Consider the following 21,885-nt stretch of genomic DNA (forward strand, 5'->3'; position numbering starts at 1 on the left):
ATTCAAATTCAGCTCAATCGATGAGTCAAGCTACTCGAACTCGACTTGATAATAATCAAGTCGAATTCGAGTTTTATTCAAATCAAATTTAAGTAGCTTACGAGTACTAATGTATTATTTACACTCATATTATTAACTCACGTAAATTATGTCTTTTTTATTTCATTCTGTGTTTATTATCTTTCGTTAATTATTTTTAATAATAACATATGAAATTTTTAAAAAAAAATAATTAAAATTTGAAAGAGCATTAATGGGCTGTGTTTGATTTAGTTGGTACAAAAAATAATGTTGTATTTAACAAGGCATAATCCACAAAAGTTATAGGTTATACATCAAATCATATATTTAATTTTCATGATTTGTGTCAATACGATACATTAAAAAATAATATTAAATTGACATAATTTATTAATATTTAAATTAATATTTAAATGAATTGCCCTCAACATGACCCTTTCACACTTCTAATCTATATATTCTAATAGAGATTTATGTGGTATGCTAGAGATTTGCTCGGATTGAAATTAGAGAAAAAAATATCTTCATTTAGTGTTGCAAGTAAAGGGTTTCTTTTTTTTTTTTTTTTTTTGTTTTTTGGTTCAAGACTTGCGGGGAGTCTGATCTTACTACCCTTGATTCCTGGAGTCAAGTGGTTTTCATCCTTAATGGAGATTTTTTTTTTTTTTTAAATTTTTTTTTATTATTTTATTCCAAGGTGGAGATTTTTTTAAACTTTGAAAATAGTTTTTTGATTTTTGTAAAATAAAACATTCCATCTCATCTAATTCGTGGTATATGTGTCACAACTGCTACCAGTTGAAGTTTGATGAAAAATTTATGGCTTTGGTAATGGAAAGAGTTAGTTAATATGATACTTGTAATTAAAGATTAGTAAATTATTTTTTGAAATTTAAGGATTAAAATAATATTTATCTCAAAATTTAATAAAAATATAATAAATTAATAAATAATATGAAAATAAAACATTATCCGAAAAAATAAAATTAATTAATAACAAAAGTTATTTTTTCCTTGCTAATTAGTTAAAAAAAAAAATAAAACAACTATAAGAAAAGTTATTCTTGTTCCTTCCTCCCGTCTCGTTGCCTACTCATAAAAATAAAAAAGACGTAAGTGTGGGCTTAGGGTTTTATCTGAGTCGCTTCTCTAATTTTCTCCGCCAACAGCGGCAGCGCATTTCTCTTTTCTCTCGCCCCCGCGCCAGCGTACCAGTCAGCTTCCCTTTCCACCCCTTCTGTGGCGTATACTCTCTCCCCTCTCTCCCTTCCCGCTCTTTTCCCTGACGCCGGCACCAGAATCTGGAGAAAGTGAATCCTTTGGAGATGATAGAGACGGTAATTGCTTTATTTGGTTTCAGGATAGGATGTTCTTGAGTTGCCCAACTATGACAATACAAGCTTTTAAATAATGATGAAGAATACAACTGAACCATCCTCTTTCAAGACATTTACAAATTGATGCCATCATTGCTATGTTTTGCAGCGAGCACTGAAAACATTTTTATTTGACAATGGATTTTTATGTATTGTTGCAAATATTTAATTAAGAGTTACAATATCAGGATTTCATTGAGATAGGCAATAATGATGGCTTGGACGATAATCGTGATCAAGACGAGCTAAGTGAAAGCTCCCCATCCCATCAAGCTGTTGATGAGAGTGATTCATCTGAAGATGAGGTCAGGCATGCCCTTCTAGTATTTTAGAAATAAATTTTCATTTGGATTCTTACATCTCTTTTTTGGCTTAATAGGTGTCTCCTCGAAATACAATTGGTGAAGTTCCACTGGAGTGGTACAAGGATGAAAAACATATTGGGTATGACATTGCTGGGAAAAAGATAACCAAGAAAGAAAGACGAGATAAACTGGATTCCTTTCTAGCAAGTGCTGATGATTCAAAAATTTGGTTAGCTTTTCTGCTACTAATTATTTAGTTTTTATGCCAACAGCTATTGATTTTGAGGGAATTCTTTTATCTCTTCTTCTAGGTTTAGGAAGCTTAAGTATGATAGTTGCATTGCTATTTAGGCTTGTTTTGTTCTCTATTTCACATGAATTTCTTGCTCAATTACCACCCGGGGGGGGGGGGGGTGGTCTCTGCATTTGTTTACAGCATTTCTGTCTTGGTTTACTTTTTTTTCCAACAAATACATGGAAGCCAAGTTGCCTAAAGTAGGAAAATTCTGTCTCACATTAGGAACGTTATTGGACACTTCTGTTGCTTTTCTCAATGCTATTAATTAACTACTATGTTTGCTATGTACAATTTAACTCTGATGGCACCTTACATCATACATTCATATACATTTTGGTGAACATTGTTACCTTCAGGCGCAAGATCTATGATGAGTATAATGATGAGGAAGTAGAACTGACTAAAGAAGAGACCAAACTTATTCATAGATTGCTCAAAGGGAAGGCTCCACATGCTGAATTTGATCCGTATGCGGTCTGTTACTCCTATTAGTTCTCATGTTCATTCACACTTTGATGATATTCGACCTTAGAGATTGTCTTAACATTATGCACAAGGTTAAATTCATAGCCATTTCTTTGCAGCCTTATGTTGATTGGTTTAAGTGGGATGATGCGAAACATCCTTTATCTAATGCACCAGAACCAAAGAGGCGGTTTATTCCTTCAAAATGGGAAAGCAAAAAGGTAAATCCTTTACATATATAGTTTTCAGGTGATGTGTGAGATCTGTGTCCCTCCTCCAATCCCCCCACAACCTTTTTTTTTCATGCTTCATTTATTTCTTTGAAGTAAGCACCCATAAGGACCATTTGCTTATAGTAGGAAAGACTAAAGTGTTTATAGGGGTGAATGCTATTCCATTTTTTATAATAATTGACTTGTGAATCTACAGGTTGTTGAGTATGTTAGGGCAATTCGTAAAGGATTAATAAAGTTTGACCAGCCAAAAGAAGAACCTCATTTCTATCTTCTTTGGGGAGATGATTCGAGCTCAGCAGATAGGACTAAGCATTTGGCTTATATCCCCCCTCCAAAGCCAAAATTGCCAGGTATGACTTTATGCCATCTTATTTAAATTTACATATCCCTATGCTATTTGAACTATTATGAAAGCTTTGTTCTGATCATTTTTCAGGCCATGAGGAATCATACAACCCTTCTTTAGAATACATACCAACACAAGAAGAGATCAACTCTTATCAGCTGATGTATGAAGAAGATCGCCCTAAATTTATACCTAAAAGGTAATGTACTAGCCCAAATTATTTGTTAATTACAATCTGACTTAAAGAATACTTGCTTGTATGTTTGAGAGTTGAACATGTAGCATCTTAATCATGTTGATATGCTTAGGTTCACATCCTTTAGAAGCATCCCAGCATATGAGAATGCTATCAAGGACTCCTTTGAACGATGCTTGGATCTGTACTTGTGCCCTAGAGCACGGAAGAAACGTGTGAGTCTGAGACTGTTTGTAGGAAATCTTAATGGTTTTCTGACATTATTGTTGAATTGTCCATTACACTACTCTTTTCTCCTAACAGTCAAGTCACTCAAAATTCCCCTTTTCTATGCTTCAGATTAATATCGACCCTGAATCCCTGAAGCCCAAGCTACCTAGTCGAAAAGATCTTAGGCCTTATCCGGTTACATGTTATCTCGAGTATAGAGGTCATGAGGGTGCAGTTTTGTCAATATCTGTTGAACCTTCAGGGCAATGGATTGCCTCTGGTATGAACATTTTGCCTGTAAAATACATTTTGTAGTCAAAGAATAAGATGGTTCTTTTCACAGATATAAAATTAGTAAACCTGACTTTGATAATTGCTTCTGTTTGGCAAAGGCTCGAAGGACGGAACTGTGCGTATTTGGGAGGTGGAGACTGGTAGATGTCTTAGAGTTTGGGATATTGGTGAAGCTGTCCAGCATGTTGCATGGAATCCTTTGTCAGAGCTTCCTATTCTGGCAGTTTCTGCGTAAGGCTTATCAGACAGTAATTGTATTTTTGATTTCACTCTATGCTTTTTGTATCTTCCTTTTCACTGCCTGTTTTTATCAAACAAAGCAGTTTTGCCAACCTCTTTTTTTTTTTTTTTTTTTCTGATGTGTTCTATGCTAAGTCCCTAATATTTCACAGGGGACCTGATGTACTTATTTTGAACACTGGATTTGGGAATGAGGAAGAACAGAAAAAAGTTAAGGAACTTCTGCATATTGGAATACCTACCTCCTCCGATGATTCTGGTCTGTTTGAAACATATATTATTTCCAATGTACTGCATAAAATGGATATGGTCTGACTCTGGGAAATGTCACTTTAATGCACAGATGATATGTCTTCTTTTTTAAGCTGGGTTCAAGATGAAAAGCATGATTGCATCAGACTAAGGCATTATAGGGTACTTCTGGTTTCTGTTTCCTCCCTCTTTAGTTATTTGTACTCAAAATTATCTAATAATGTTGGAACTGAGGACCAGTTGAAAGGCTTTGTAGGAAAATTATAACAGTTTGCCTGGATATGTTGTTGCAGACTGTATCTTCAATAGAATGGCATCGTAAAGGAGACTATCTTTCTACAGTAATGCCGGCAGATATCCTTTTTCCAAGGTCATCTTATTATTACAGTTTTTGTCTGTTTTATGCATCAACTGATGTTATATATAGTAGTCGTTGTTAAAATAGCAATTTGGGGTGTTTCCTGAAGACTACTAGTTCCTTTTGGCTATATTTCTTTGTTGTTGCTGATCTTTGATCAACTTGTCTTATGTTAAAATATTGCAACTGCACATAAGAGTCATATTCGCTACCATCTGATTTCTTCTGTACCATGCAACAATCATTGCTATCTTATGCTTCATCTACCATTTGTCTGTTTTTATTTGCAAGTTGATATGAAAATATAATTCATTTGGCTATTTCGTGGGTTTCCCTAACTTGTTAATCACGTGAATCAAGAGCAATTCTCATACACCAGCTTTCTAAAAAGCTTACTCAAAAGCTCCCTTTTAAGCTCCATGGTCTTCCAGTTTCATCGGTTTTTCATCCTACTCGTTCTATCTTCTTCGTTGCAACAAAGAAGATTGTTCGTGTGTATGATCTGTTGAAGCAAAAGCTAATAAAAAAGCTTGAGACTCATCTACGTGAAGTTTCATCAATTGCCGTTCATCCTACTGGTATTTCCTCATTTGTTCTCTGATTTCATTTGTTGCTACAATCTCTTTTTCTTGTTTCCCTACTATCTGCTGTCTTCTTGATATATGATGCCTGTTTCTCTGCAGGTGATAATGTAATTGTGGGGAGCAAAGAGGGAAAATTGTGTTGGTTTGATATGGATCTGTCAACTAAACCTTACAAAACCCTCAAGTATGTGACAACAGTTCTTTTGAAACTAGAAACATTAATTATAAATAATTTCTTCCTGTATATTGTGAAACCACTATTAATGAGCCTTAATCAATTTCTTTTGCCAAATGGTGAAGTGGTGAAATGCCATTTAACCTACTATATCATAGTTTTGAGCAATAAGGAAAGTGAATATTCTACTATTATTTATATTAGTGAGTGCAGGTTTAGATTTTTTGTTTGGGCATATGCAGCGTAGTCTTTTGTCTTTTTGTCTGTTTTATGCTGGCTATAAATCTTCTCATATATATTTGGACATTTCAGGTGTCATCCTAAAGACATTACTAATGTGGCATTCCATCGTTCATACCCACTGTTTGCATCATGCTCAGATGATTGCACTGCCTATGTCTTTCACGGCATGGTTTATGCTGATCTTAACCAGAATCCACTGATTGTTCCTTTGGAAATTCTGAGAGGGCATACTAGTTCAGATGGAAGAGGTGAGTACCATGGATATGCTTTTGTAATACTTTTACCTCTGGCTTGCATTTGGCAAATGAAATAAGGCGCATGGTCAGCGCAATCCTTGGTTGTTGAATTTATTTAGTAGTAATGTGTTGTTGGTTTATTGCAGGAGTACTGGACTGTAAGTTCCATCCAAGGCAGCCCTGGTTATTCACTGCTGGTGCTGATTCATCAGTCAAGCTCTATTGCCACTAGGATTACTTGCAATGCAATGTTGTAAAATAGAAAGATTTTATACAGGTATTGGATCCGGCATCATTTAATAGAGCTAGAACACCGATTTCATTGTGATTTTGACTCCCTATATATGGTACGAACAAATGTCTCATGCTGTGATTAGTGCATAAAATTATGGTAGGATAATATAAAATGATATTAGAAATAAAATTAGATCAAATAAAATTATCGTATTTTATGTTTGATATGTGCAAAGATTATAATAGAATAATTTTATTTATTAGTCATAATTATCATTCTTCAAAGTTTATATAATTTAAATTATTGATATAATTTTTAAAGATATAATAAAATATATAAGTCATATTTGATACACAAGATATGATAAGATAAGATAAAATAATATTATAAATAAAATTAGATTAAATAATATCATCTTATTTTATGTTTGATATATGCAAGGATTAGATAGGATAATTTATTTATTCATTAAAATTATCTTTCTTTAAAATTTATAAAATTTAAATTATTGATATAATTTTTAAGGATATAATTAGATATGTAAGTTTAATCCTATGGATTAAAAATAATTTTTCACTTAGAAAGGATTAAATAATTCTATGTCAAAAGAATATTAATTTTCCTTGCAATCCTCATTTTTCTCTTTAGATACAAATCAAATATGATATAAGATGATTATCATCCTATCCTATTAGTAATTTTATGTATCAAACATAATCATAAGTTCAATTTTATGGATTAAAGATAATCCTTCACTTTGGGGAGATTGAATCATCATATGCTAAGAGGATGATTAATTTTTCTTACAATTTTATTTTTTTTCTTTAGATGCAAGTCAAACATGATATACGATGATTATTATATTTTTTTATCACCAATTTATACTTGTGTTATAGTAGTATATGCTTTTTGTTTTCTTTTTTTTTTTTTGCAAGTTTGATTGATGAGGAAGGTCATTCGAAACAAGTGCATAGCATCATTTAGAATTATTGTTGATGCATCCATCTCAATTTTAATTATTTTTAAAAAATCTTAAATTTTTAAAAAATAAAATTTGCAAAATTTGAATTTGAAAAATTTCAAATCATATTTAAAAAAAAAAAATTAATTTAATAAGATATTTTAAATATTAATGATCAAAAGTTGAATTTTTTGATAAAAAATAAATACAGCAATGATTTAAACCTTAACGGAGGAACAATGATTTAAAATGAATCAACAATAGTTGAGATCTCATTATTATATTTAAATGTTAAAATAGTTTTGATCTCAATTTTAACAAAAAGTAAGGAAGAATTTGGCAAATCCATTTCATTTTTAAAATTAAAAACAAGTAGTAAACACACAAAGGAGTGAAAAAAATTAAATAGCATCGTGCCCCTCCAAAAGGGTGGTAATCATCTTCCGCCAATTTGTTGAGTATATATATTTACAACTTTGTGAAATCATGTCTAACTTATAAATCTGCAGGAAATTTATCATTTTATTTTTGTGAGTCATTCAAATTTATTATTAATTTTTTAGCTAGTACAAATTTACCATTATATTTCTAATTTTGAAAAAAATGTATTACCATACTTTCGATTTTGGAGCAAATTTGATCAAGATGTTATAGTTAGAGAATATTTCTTAGAAACTGTTTTAAAATTCAAAAAATAATTTTAAAAATATAAATTTACCTTCATACTTCTAATTTTGCATAAAATGTCATGATTTGGAATTATATATATTAAAAAGAACCATGAGAGAATAAAAAAAATTTTTGAATTTTAGCTTATTTGTTATTTTTCTTTGTCTGCATAAAATGTCATGATTTGGAATTATATTTATTAAAAAGAACAATGAGGGAATAAAAAAAATAAAATAATTGAATTTTAGCTTATTGGCTATTTTTCTATGCCATTTATTATTTAAAAGGAAATTAAGATTTAAATGTATCATTCTACTTACATGAGTGGCTCAAATTTATTATTAATAGTTAAAATATTTACGACATCATTTATAAATATTATTACAATTTATTCATGTAACACACATGTGGCTATTATATCTCATAATTTAAAAAAATTTAAAATTTAAAAATAAAAAATAAAATTTTTTTATAAAAATTTCCTTTTTTTTTTTCTTTCCTTTCCTTCACTTTTCCTCTCCAACATTAGTTTTAGTTGAATCTGACGAATCAATCGAATCTGACATATAAGGCCAAATTCAATGCCCATAGGCTAGGAATTGCTTAAAACAAGTTAGAATCAACGAACAATGGTCGAATTTGTCATAAATTTGGTCTATTTCTTGCCGGTTATGATTAATTTCAAAATGATTATGTCTTACTTCAAGATCGCTCAAGGCTTATAGACTATTTTGGGTCAGATTTGGCCAAAATGAAGGAAGGTCAGAGAAAATGGCACGGAGAAGAGAAAGAAGAAAGGAGAAAGGATTATTTTTAAAAGAATTTATATTTTTTATTTCTCAAAAAATAAAATGTATTTTTAACAAATTCATTTTTAATTTTTAAAAATAGGAATTATTTTTAGATATTTGGTTCTAAAATTTTAAAAACAATAAAATTAAAAACATTGAGAAAATAAAGAAAAATGGAAAAAAATGTAAAATGTTTTTAATAGAAAAATTATTTCTAAAATTTTTCCATTTTTAAAGTAAAAATTATTTTAATAAAATTTTTACTTTTATTTTTCAAAATACAAAATTTATTTTTTAAATATTTCTAATTTAAAAAAGTTTTGAATTTTTTTCTTTTTTAAAATTTTATATTTTAATTTTAAAAAAAATTATTTTTCTAATTTTTCATATATTTAAAATTAGGAGTTGCAATAACCGTATGTTTGTCACTTTTGCACCATGTAAAGCAAATTGAGGCAGTTTTCCATTGGTGATGTGACCTGAAAATATAGGTGTTAATGATTAAGACATAGATCACATTGCATATTTTAAAAGTACAAATATAATATTGGAAATTTTTTTTAAAGTATATGGGCCAAAAATGCTATTATTCTTGTAAAATATTTTTTTAGAAATTATCTGACAATTAAAAAATTGAAAATGACATGACAAATAATAAAAAAAAAACTATGAAGCTAAAATATGAATTTATTTTATTTCTTTTTTAGCATGGTATTGATAGGTATTTTTTAAAAATATAATATCAAATCATTGCTTTTATCTAAAATTAAAAGTACCGTGATAATTTGCTCCAAAATAAAAAGTACGATGATAAAATTATATTTTTAAAATTGTTTTTATTTAATTTAAAACAGCTTCTAATGAATATTTTATGAAATATTCTTCAAATAAATATACTAAATTTATGAATAGAATAATTATTCATTGTGTAATGTAATTAAATCTTCTATAACAAGAAATAAACAAAACTAAAAATGTTGAGTCTTTTGATGATTTCTGTCGTTATATCTTTCCAATGGTTTTTTATGCATCTCTTAGTTTCTGTCTTAGTAGTTGGGTTGATCCTGCAATATATCATGTTTTACATCAACATATTATTTTTATTTTACAAAAAATACCTCTTAAGTTAAATTAAAGATGATAGGAACTCTTATATAACTAATCAAATTTAATTATACAATTTTAGGAGGATTTTATGGTTATAAGGACATAATTGTCTTTTACTTCAAAAGGACAATTTAGGATGGGAAAATCTAAATCCACCCCATTTTTTTCTCTTTACACCCTATTTTTTTTTTCAAAATTGTTTGTAAGTAAAATTATTTAAATACACTTCCTACAAGTGTTTGGATATCCATATCTGATAAATTTTTTAACTTTTCATAAATAAATTTTCGAGAAGTATTATGATTTTTCAGAAATAGATTGCCGATAAGTCATAACACTTATCGAAAATGCATTTTCAAAAAATTATAATACTTTTTGGAAATACACTTTCAAGAGTGAAAGGAATGAAAGTTTATGGAAATTAAAAAAAGAGAATTTTGTTAAAATTTTTATGAATTAGTATAATGAAAAAAATTTATTATTAGAAAAAAATCATAAATATTAAAATTAATGAAAAAATTCTTTTATTATTTTGATCTTAAGCAAAGAATAAAGTATTTTGAGGCTCTAATTAAATATTTTAACTCTTGATGTTATGAAGGGTGATGAAAGAACTATCATGTCTGATCAACATATAAAAGCTGAAAACTACTTAAAACTGTATAAGTAATACTACTAAATATTATACAATTTTATCAAAATCTAATATGCTAATTAGAGAAATCCATCGTGATAAGTAGATAAAGAGATTTCTCTAAAAGTTTAGTTTAGTTAGAGCTATTATAAAATTTTAATAATCTATACAAAAGATATTTATTAAAAATGATAAATTTTAAATTTATAAAAAAATTTATATCTATTATTTTATATTTAATTTAATTAGGATCTCATAAGATTTTATTCTTTTTTTAAGATTAAAATAAAAAATGTAATTTTTTATTAATTTTAAAATTTATGATTTTTTTCTAATAATAGCATTTTTCATTACATTAATTCATAAAAATTTTAATAAAATTCTTTTTTTAGTAATTTTCTAAAACTGTCAACCCTTACACTATTGGAAATGCATTTCCTAAAAGTGTTAACAATGGTTTCAAGTATGAAAGCTTAAATTAGAATGAGCATGAAAATCCAAACAATAAAAAATTTAACAATGCATGAAATTAAACTTGTAATTAAATGTAAAATATTCAATGTAAAGGATGGCACCCCTCCATGCCATGACTTTGTACAGTTACATGACATTATGCAACAACTGTATACTAATGGTCCCACATTATGTAAACGAGAAAAAAATAGAAAATGATAGATTCAAGTAGAATGAGACCCCGTAATTGATGCATCAACATGATAATGAACACATACTATCCTCATCTAGCATCAAAGGCTTTGAATAGCAAGGGAAATGAGTCAATCAGTGAGTAAACAACTCATAACTAATCTTATATAGTAGCAAAAATAAAAATGGCATGATAACAAATCCCATGGTGCCCTGTCCTTCCCCACTCTTTTTTACATAAAATACTTGACATTTTCTACACCTATTGCTTTCTGCTTTCTGTTTAAGGTTAGCCTACATTAAATAGAGGATTCACAACCAGTATTGCACCTCCTAAGACAACAAGCTCTAAAACAAAACTTGACAAAAAGCCCTCATAGTCAACAATAAAAGAAGAGAAATGGATCATCCACCATCAAGCATGAAGGAAAAGTGAAGCTCTAGCTTCTACAATAGTACTCATGTAAAAAGAGAAAACATGGATGTTGAAGCTTTAAACAGTTTATTGAAACATGATAGAGCTAGTGTTCTTGGCACTATACTTAGAGCCTTAAAGCTATCTCAATCACTTGATTTCACCTATATGTAAAGTACGCTAGTTTACTGAAAAAAAAAGTTCCTTTTTACCATGAAACCAAGACAATACAAGCAACAATAATGCATTGAAACCTCTAATGGAAATTTGGGTACCCAAAACAAAAATTTAATTGTGTTTTTGTAGGTGGATGAGCATAGCTACAAAGCAAATTCAAGCAAGAACGATCCATGGTGCCGTGATAGTGGATGCCTAAAACACATGATCGAAGATAACTCTTTTTAAGGACTTAAAAGTTAAAAGTGAAGGAGATGTTACATTTGGTGACAACTCTAAAGGCCAAATTGAAAGGATTGGCTCCATTGGTAATAATTCTTCTACTACTATTGAAAATGTTTTACTTGTAAAAGGGCTCAAGCATAACTTACTTAGTATTAGTCAATTATGTGACAAAAGACTTAGAGTTGTGTTTGAATCCATGTGCTGTCAAGTGATTGATATCAAAATTAACAAACTTGTTTTTGTTGGACATCGTCAAGGAAATATTTATGTAGTACATCTAGATGATATTTTCTTTAAAAATGTTTATTTTATGGCTCAAAAAGAAAATGAAAGTTGGATGTGGCGTAGAAAACTTGGACATGCAAGTATGTATGTAATTTCAAAATTTTTTCAAAATGATTTGGTTGTTGGTTTACCAAAATTGAAATATGAAAATGATAGTTTGTGATACATGTGCTCAAGGAAAACATAAAAAAATTTCTTTCAAACCTAAGAATTGCATTTCCACTACTAAACCTCTCAACTACTTCATATTGATTTTTTTAGTCCTACTAGGATAATGAGTCTTGGTGGAAAACAATATAGGTTTGTTATTGTTGACGACTTTACTAGATTCACATGGGTTCTTTTTTTGCATTCAAAGAATGAAGCTTTGGAAAAATTCATCACTTTTAGCAAGCAAATACAAAATAAGAAAGGTTATTTAATTTCTAGTATTAAAAGTGATCATGGAAAAGAATTTGAAAATCTTGGCATTAATGTGTTTTGTAGTGAAAATGGTATTAGTCGTAATTTTTTTGCTCTTAAAACTCCTCAACAAAATGGGTAGTAGAAAGGAGAAATAGAATTTTAGAAGAAATGGCTAGAATTATGCTTGGTGAAAATAATTTATCTAGATATTTTTAGACGGAAGCCATAAATACCTCTTATTATATTATAAATATAGTTATGATCAAGTCAATTTTGAAGAAAACTCCTTATGAACCTTTTAAAGAAAAAATGCCTAACATAAGTTGTTTTCATCCTTTTGGTTACAAATGTTTTGTTCTGAACAATGAAAAAAACGATCTTGAAAATTTTGATGTAAAAAGTGATGAAGGGATTTTCTTAGGATATTTTTTGAATTCAAAAGTCTATAGAGTCTTTAATAAAAGAACATTAGTTGTTGAATAGTCTATACATGTTATCCTTGATGAATCTAATCTACCTCTAAGAAAGGTACCTCTTGATGATGATGATGTAGGTATATTTCAAGAAAATATCAATGGTGCATCACTTGACATTGAGGAGAACATTCAAAAAGAAGATGATGAGTTTTTAGAAGAGTCACAACATATAAAGAAAGAACTAAACCACCATAGAAAAAGGAAATATATCAAAGATAGTGAGATTATTAGTGATCGAACTCCAAAGGTAAGAAGTAGATCTTCTTATAATGTGTGTAATTATGTTATTTTTCTATCTCATATTAAACCTAAGAATATAGATGAAGGCTTAGGAGATGATCATTAAATATTGGCCATGCAAGAGGAATTAACCAATTTGAAAGAAGTCAAGTGTGGAATCTTGTACTTAAGCCTAGTGATCATCTTACTATAGGCATCGAATTGGTTTTTAAGAATAAAATAGATTAGCATAGGAGTGCTATTAGAAACAAAGCTAGGTAGGTAGCTTAATGGTATAGTCAAGAAGAAGAAATTGATTATGATGAAATCTATGTCTCGATTGCAAGGTTAGAAGCCATTAGAATGTTGCTTGCATTTGCATGTTTAAAAAATTTCAAGCTTTTTCGAACGGATGTTAAGAGTTCATTTCTAAATGATTTTATAAATGAAGAGGTATATGTAGAGCAATCTCTCAGTTTTGAAAATTTTAAAATTTTAAATCATGTTTATAAATTTACAAAAGCTTTATATGGTTTAAAACAAGTTTCTAGAGCTTGGTATGAAAGATTGTCAAAATTTTTAATTGAAAATGATTTTAATAAAGGGAAGGTTGATACTGCACTTTTTATTAAAATAAAAGAAAATGATATTCTCATAGTGCAAGTTTATGTTGATGATGTCTTTTTTGGTACTACTAATGAAGTTCTTTGTCAAGAATTTGCTAGGACTATGTAAGGTGAATTTGAAATGAGAATGATGGGAGAACTTACAATATTTTTGGGATTACAAGTAAAGCAAACAAAAGATGGTACCTTCATCAATCAAGCCAAATACATTAAAGATTTGCTTGTAAGGTTTGGATTGGAAGAATCAAAGCCTTGCTCAATCCTTATGAGCACTTCAACAAAACTTGACAAAGATAAAAGAGGTAAATATGTTAACTCTAAATTATATAGGTCTATGATTGGTTCATTGCTATATCTTACTGCAAGTAGATCAGATATAATGTTTAGTGTATGTTTGTGTGCTAGATTTCAATCATCACCTAGAGAATCACATTTATTTTCTAAAAGAATTTTTAGATACCTTAAGGACACCCTTACTTTAGGATTGTGGTATCTAAAAAGTTCATCTTTTGCTTTACATGCCATTCTGATACGAATTTTGGTGGTTGCAAAATTGATAGAAAGAGCACTTCAGCTATTTGTCAATTATTTGGAAATATGCTCATATCATGGTTCTCCATGAAACAAAATAGTGTTGCTCAATATATAACCAAAGTCAAATATGTAGCGGCCGATAGTTGTTGTGCTCAAGTTTTATGGATTAAGCAACAATTGGAGGATTTTAAAATTATCATGGATCATATTACCATTAAATGTGATAATATTAATGCCATCAATCTCATCAAACATTCAATTCAACATTCTAAAACCAAACATATTGAAATTAGGCATTACTTTATTAGAGATCATGTTTAAAAAGGTGATATTGTGCTTGAATATGTTGATACCTTGCATCAATTAGCTGATATTTTCATAAAACTTTTTGATAAGGATAGATTTTATGTAATTAAAGGTGAACTTGGTATGATGAATGCTCCTTGAAATGAATTTCTTGATGGTATGATGAATGTTGCTACCTTGATTGATCAAATGTATGCTTGATTTTTTTTTTGTGTATGATTGTATGATGCATATTTGAATGATCATGTTGCATAGTTTTTAAATTTTAAAAAAAATGCTACAGCTAAAATCGATCGGTCCCTCTTGGACTGGATTGATTGGTTTTTCATCCAGTAGCTAAATTAAGGGAAAACATTGAAGAATCGATCGATCCTCTTGGACTAGATCAATCAGCTCTCCATTCAGTAGTTAATTTACGTGAAAAATATGAAGAACCGATTGATCCCTCTTAAGACATGATCGATCAATTCATGGCATACCTGGACCCGATTGATCCTTTTTTATAACCAATCGATTGGGTCATGCAAAATTAGCACTATACGTATCATTTTGGTTTGTCAAAATTGGGTCCTTTGCCTCCTTGGCTAATCATTTCAGCCTTTCATCTATTCTTCTTCTTTCTTAAACACACTCTTCTCAAATCCTAGGAATTCTTGCTCCATTTTCTCTTAAAATTGATCTCTTAACCAAAATATTTGGCAAATTACTTCATTTCTACTTAGTTTTTTACAAAAATCATCCTTAAAAATCATCAAACCACACGAAAAATTTTCACTCATTCTTTTCACTCTAGAAAATTGATCCCTTTTTTGAAACTACCATATTCACTCATTCTTTTTGTCTCTCTCAAATATATTCTACTACCTATCATCTACAATCATCAATTTATTCATCAATTTCACATAAGTTTACCTATTTCAATCCCATTATTTTCATGGCTTTAAAGACAATGAAGAATCCTCAAAAGGAGGTTCTAGCTCGTCAATGAGGCTTTCATTCAATCAAAATGTTGTCAATCCTAATGCTAAAGAAAGATATGAGATACATTTTGCTCATAGAAAAGTCAGGCATAGAAGGGTCATCTCTATTGAATTCTTACAATCTATAGAGTTCTCTTATTTACATGCATTTGAGAGATTTGGATGGATGAATTACTTATGCATGGATGGACTTTTGTTTGAGAATCTAGTTAAGGTGTTCTATACCAATGTCACTTGTATTGAAATTGAAAGGGTACATAGATATTATTTTGATAGATTTAGAACCTATGTGATGGGCAAAGAAATTATAGTTAGGAAGCAATTGTTAGCTGAAGTATTCATGCTAGATAATGAGAGAGACACCAATACTAGGTGTGACATATTGGAACTAGCTCAAGATATATTTAGAAATGATAATTTAAGAGTTGTTCTTACTCAAACCTCTTGACTGTCAATGCATGATAAGTTGTTACACCTTATTGTCACTTATGTATTGACACCTTTTAACACTTAATACTCAACCATGAGGAAGCAAAATTACTAGTGGATGTATAAAATCAAATATCAGGAAAAACCCAATTTGGTGTATTTTATTTTCAGTGATATGATGAGGGTAGTACAAAATAGAGGTTATACCTTGGTTTATGGGTTTGCAATCAGTAATCTTTTGAGAAAATTGAACATTAATACTATAAAAGATAAAGAGATGATGTTCAATGATCCATTTAATGTTCTTAGTGTTCCTACTCTACATAGTATGTGATATATTCAAAATGCAGTAGGTTTATGGGTTAGAAAAACTGATGTTGGGGTTGTGCAAGAAGAGGGAGAAAAACATGAAATTTTAGATATTCTTGATGCACCTCAAGGAGAATCTTTTACCCCATCATTTGATACTTAAGAAGCTTTAGAAATGTTTATGCTTTAGATGAATAGTTTACATTCAATGATTAGGATTATGAATTCTCGATTGAAAAACATGGAAGGGACTTAAAATGGGCTAGTTTCCCAAGTTCGCCAAGTTAGAGCTGATATTGAAAAATTTTGGTTTGCACAATAGCAAATGGGGTAGCATTTTCCTCATTCTTCTCATTCTCTTCATTCTTCACATCTTCCTCAATGATCCATCCTAATGCCATTCCTCATATGTTTTTTCACATCTTTTTTATATTGTAAATTTGTCTTTAAAAACACTTTGCATTATGGTTTGTTATCAAACTTTGGTATTTGATGTTTATATTAATGAAATCTATATTTTATTTTCACTTTCATTATAATATTTGTTATATCACTTTGAAATTTGGCTTGTGAAATTGATATATTGCTTGATGATTGGTATATTGCTTGACATTGAAATTGGTATGAACTTAAGTTGTCAAATTGAGTTGGTATGGCCTTGAATTGATTGCTATCTCCTTTTGATTGACTTCATGCTTTTGCTATGACAAAAATAGGGAGAGATAATGGTATGAAAAATTTCTATTTGATTAATGATCTCGATGGCAGTGATGATCTTGATAGTATAAAAATTTTTATTTGATTGATGATCTTGATGGTATGAAAAATTCCCACTTAATGATATTGACATTGTTTTTGTTCTTAGTTGTTTTAAAATCTCTTAAAATTTTTTTATGCTTAAATTCAGGAGGAATTTATTTTTCAAATGGAAAAATATTTTTAAGCAAAATTTTCACTAGGTTTTGTCATATGAAAAAATGCGAGATTGTTGACTTAGAATTGATTAAAAGTTTTGAATTGACAAAACAAAAATTTGCCTAACTTGAATCAAACTCATATAATCTTAAATTGAATATTTTTCAGCCTTTTATCTTACCAAAATACATGCAGGAACTAAAAAAAAGTAAATTCTTGAAATAAAATAGATTAAGACATGTTTTGGATAGAAGGGACGATCCCCTAAGGGAAGGGATCGATCCCCTGGTTAAAGGGATCGCTCCATTTTTCTTTCAGAAGCTAAACTCATGAAATTTTGGTAAGAACCAATCGATCCCTTCCCTGTAGGGATGAATCTGTTTTTTATATAGAATGCAAACTTGGTTAAAAATTTTCAAAAGGGATTGATCTTCCACATAAGGGATCGATCACCTAAGCATGGGATCGATCCTTCCTTTAAAGGGATCGATCTATTTTTTATACAGAAAGCAAAATTGGTTTGAAAATCAACAAAAAGAATCAATCCACCCACATAGAGGATCGATCACCCAAGGAATGGATCAATCAGGTACACTATCTGATCAATCGGGTAAGCTTTTTAAGGCATGAAATAGGCTATTTTCATAATTGACCCAATCAATCCCTTACATGAGGGGATCGATTTCTTGATGCTCAAAAAGCCCCAATAGCTATTTTTTGTCTAATATTTTGCAGGTTTGAAGTATTAAATGTAAAGTAATAGCTTTCAACTCCTTCTTACATGTAAATGAAGGCTTCTACTATAAATCAAGAGTATGCATAGCTAAGAGAACTTATTGCCTTCACCAACCATCTTGTTCAAGCATTCAAACCAGTTCAAAAGAGAGAAAAGTGCAAAAAATCTTTCTTGTATAAGTTTTTCTCTAAATTCTCTTGTCAATACTACATTATACATCAAGCTAGCAAACATCCAACTTTAGAGAGATCTTTTAAGTTTGCATAACATTTCAAAATTTTTGTATTATGAGATTATGAGCTTAAGGGGGAGGATAACCCTTAAGAGTTTATGGTGTTGATTATGTAAAGCTTTGTGAAGCTAGATTGTATCTTTCAACACATAGTAAATTGAATTTCTTGGCAAGTGAAGCTAAAGGAGAGGACGTAGGTGCCTAAAAAAATGATCGAACCTCTATAAATCTTGGTTTCGAATTCTCTATCTCTATCTCTTATTTACTCTCGTTTAGTGTTCATTTGCTTAGATAAATTGTTTTGCAAAATTTGTGCTTATTAAGTATTGATTTTTGAAAATTTTATTATCAACCAATTTACCCTCCCTCTTGGTTTATTTCAAATCTTTGAGCTAACATTTTTGAACTATTTTAAGACTTTAACTTCAAATTATTATATTTTCTACCTTTAACAAACAACTTTTTTTCATTATTAAAACAAACTTGTAACATAGCACGGGCCTTCACTCAATAATATAGTAAAGCTATCTCTAATTGAATTGACACTAATTTTTGTAAAAATAAACATTTGTCATAAAAAAATGATTTAAAAGTCAATTAGAGTATAATATTATATGATTAAGGTGGGAAGCAACTTTATAATTTAATTTTTAAGGTTAATTGTGATATTTTATTATATATTTAGGATTGATGTAGACATTTAACTTACATTTGTTAAGATATTTAAGATTTTGATTAATATTAGGTTAAATTTGTTTTTTAAATTAATTTTAAGGAGATTCTAGGTATTTTAGACATTCTATTTTGTTCGAAAATTTTTTGAAATTCATTGGGTTTTGACTTTTTATTTTGATTCTACAATTGGGTTTAATCGAAAAAATGAATTTTGAATCTAAAGATTAAATTTTAAATTTATTTGTATTTTAATTTTTTATTTTAATTTTTTTAGTCAAAAGAGTCAAAGTCAATTGGTTAAAAAATAAAAAAAAAATGTGAGATTTTTCACGCAAAATCTTGGATTTAATTCAATTTTTTGATTTTATCTTAGATTTCAACTTCAATGGTTGAATAATTTTCAAAAGAGTTGGGATTTAATTTATTGAAAAAGAGAAGATTGCACAAAGAAAAAAAATTTGAAAGAAATTATAGATTCGGTTGAATTAATTTCTTTCAAATCGAAAAGAATTTGATCCCTATGTAAGGACCTTAAATCTAAGATCAAAAAGGGCGTCTCATAGTAATTGATTTCAAGATCAAATAGAGGTAATTAAAAAGAGAAAATTTGGGCAAAGTTTTGAATCAACAAGGAAGAAGCAATCAAGTAAAAAAATTTTGCAAAATAATCCAGTTGGAGTTTTTGGAAGGAAGGTTAAGAATTATAGTATGAAGTATCAGTTTTTGAAAGGTAAAAAAGATTGTTAGAACTCATGATTCATTAAGGTAATGTTTGCTTTCTTTTTTTTATGATTTTTTCATAACTTTTATAATATTTAATTGCTTATTTTTATTTTTATATTTATTACATGGTATTTATTTTTGCATGTATTTGCATAATAATTTATTTGCCTAATATTTTATTTACATGATTAATATATGTGTGATTTATTAATATATTTACATGACTATTAATGCATTTGCATGATTATTAATTAATTTATTTTTGTGATTGTATGATTATTATTATATATTTAATTGCATGTTTATTTGCTTGATTTATATTATTATTTGTATTATTATATATTTAATTGCATATTTATTTACATAATTATCAATTTTATTATTTGCATGATTATATATTTAATTGCATGTCTAATTACATGATTTTTAATTTATTTATTTGTGTGATTGTATGATTATATATTTATTTGCATGATTTATATTGTTAATTGCATGATTATTTATTTATTTGCGTGTTTTACATTGTTAATTGCATAATTAGATATTTAATTGTATGTTTTACATTGTTTAATTGCATGATTATATATTTAATTACATGATTATTAATTTATTTGTCTGTGTGATTATATGATTATTAATATATTTATTTGCATAGTTATTTATTTATTATTATTGCATGATTTTATATTTATTATATAATATGATATTATATGTTATTGTATGATTAATATTATATTTGAATGATATTTGATTGCATGTTTTTATATTTTGTGTATAATTGTATGATTATATTTGTGTACTTATATTTGATTTCATGATTATATATTTGCATGATATTTTATATTATTGCATGGCATTTTATATTATAATATATTTACATGACATTTTATATATTTATGTGATTATTATTAGTGCATAATTATGTGTAATTACATAAATCATTTTTATGATATGATTGCATGATATAATTTTATAGTATTATATTTGCATGGTATGATTTAATATTTATTGCATGATTGCTTGATATTTTGATATAATTTTTGTATCACCATGTTTTGTAAATAAATAAAAGGATTGGAATTGATTTATTTGCATGATAGAAATCATTTTTGTTTAAAGCTTAGGTAAGATAATACATAATTAATGTGGCACCAAATTTGGGTATAAAGGGGTGCTAATACCTTCCCTGCATATAACTGACTCTCAAACCTTAGTTTTGATGATGTAGAGCATACCATATTCTTTTTAGAGATCCTTAGTTTACACTTAGAATAATCTTAAAAAAGATAAATTTATATATGTGACCAATCACATCTAGGTAAAAAAGATTAGTGGTGATTTTATAGTTTTGTGTCTAATGGGTAGGTTATTCCAATCTAGATGTTATGACAGTTTGATGACTTTGTTGGGTATACTAGAGAGTCAAGCCATTAATTAGGCATGTGTTATCTTAAGCCTTAATTTGCTGGTTTTATTATGTAATTATTTGTGATTTTCATATTACTAACGTATTTGTTATTGTTTTCTTGTTTTGCATTAATTTATTTGATTATTTGGTATTTTTTTTATACACACCATATTTGCATTCATGCATAAGTTTTATACTTGGGCTTTACCCTTTATTAGGAGGGAGCAAGTACATACACTCTCATGAGGTGATAACCTCCATGTAAGTTAGGAAAAACTCTCACTCAAATTTAATCCTTTTTGTTTGAGCCTATAATGGTAGGTGAGGATTAGGGTGCTCTACTAGTTTATAATGAACGATGATGTAGGGAACAATTTAGGAGCCTTTAGATTGTTAAGCTTTTGAACCCAACATGTACATGAACCTTTAGAATCCAAACCTAGGTTAAAGCCCTACCTTCCTTTTATTAGAAAAAATGTAAATAAGACACATGATAGGACAATTATTATTCTTATAAATTTGTGTTATTCCTTGTTTATATTTTTCCATACTAACCTTTTATATTGTTCCTTGTATATATTATGCTACTCCTTGTATATGTTAGCTAACCTTTTTCTCTATTTTATTTTGCATGCATGCATCATTAGATTTATATAAAGAGTAATTGCCATAAAACAGTCTTAACAAAAAGAATTTTAATTACATCTATGAAAGCCTATCAAAGTACTCTATAAGCTTAAGAATGAAGTTCAAGGAATCTTATCTTAAAGAAAGTGATTGTTTGCTAGTCAATTATGTAACTACTTTCCCTACCAAAATCCATCTCAATCTCAAGCGAAATGATTTTAGTGATTTGGTTAGTATTTGAAACCAATGGAGTGTCACTGCCAAGGAGATTTTCCAAAAAAAGTTTGGGGACCTTGCATTACTTTT

General features: G+C 28.8%; 1 protein-coding gene across 1 annotated transcript; it reads left to right on the forward strand.

The window, feature by feature from the left end:
- The first annotated feature begins 1,100 nt into the window (after positions 1-1,100).
- LOC111292627 (ribosome biogenesis protein BOP1 homolog) lies at positions 1,101-6,296 on the forward strand. Its single transcript, XM_022885088.2, has 17 exons — positions 1,101-1,358; positions 1,586-1,702; positions 1,777-1,931; positions 2,357-2,474; positions 2,585-2,686; positions 2,895-3,051; positions 3,138-3,246; positions 3,356-3,458; positions 3,583-3,733; positions 3,846-3,978; positions 4,140-4,246; positions 4,331-4,401; positions 4,533-4,593; positions 4,948-5,175; positions 5,281-5,365; positions 5,669-5,847; positions 5,982-6,296. Exons 1-17 carry the CDS (start codon positions 1,347-1,349, stop codon positions 6,065-6,067), a joined length of 1,974 nt encoding a protein of 657 aa, XP_022740823.2. The 5' UTR covers positions 1,101-1,346; the 3' UTR covers positions 6,068-6,296.
- Positions 6,297-21,885: the final 15,589 nt, after the last annotated feature.

This window comes from Durio zibethinus, chromosome 10, assembly GCF_047325235.1.
Source record: "Durio zibethinus cultivar Kanyao isolate XHJ-2024 chromosome 10, ASM4732523v1, whole genome shotgun sequence".
NCBI classification, from domain to species: Eukaryota; Viridiplantae; Streptophyta; class Magnoliopsida; order Malvales; family Malvaceae; genus Durio; species Durio zibethinus.

Coding starts and splice junctions, on each gene's coding strand:
- LOC111292627 (XM_022885088.2), top strand. Junction 3,734..3,845: donor AGGGCAATGGATTGCCTCTG/GTATGAACATTT, acceptor TGTTTGGCAAAG/GCTCGAAGGACGGAACTGTG. Junction 5,848..5,981: donor TACTAGTTCAGATGGAAGAG/GTGAGTACCATG, acceptor GGTTTATTGCAG/GAGTACTGGACTGTAAGTTC.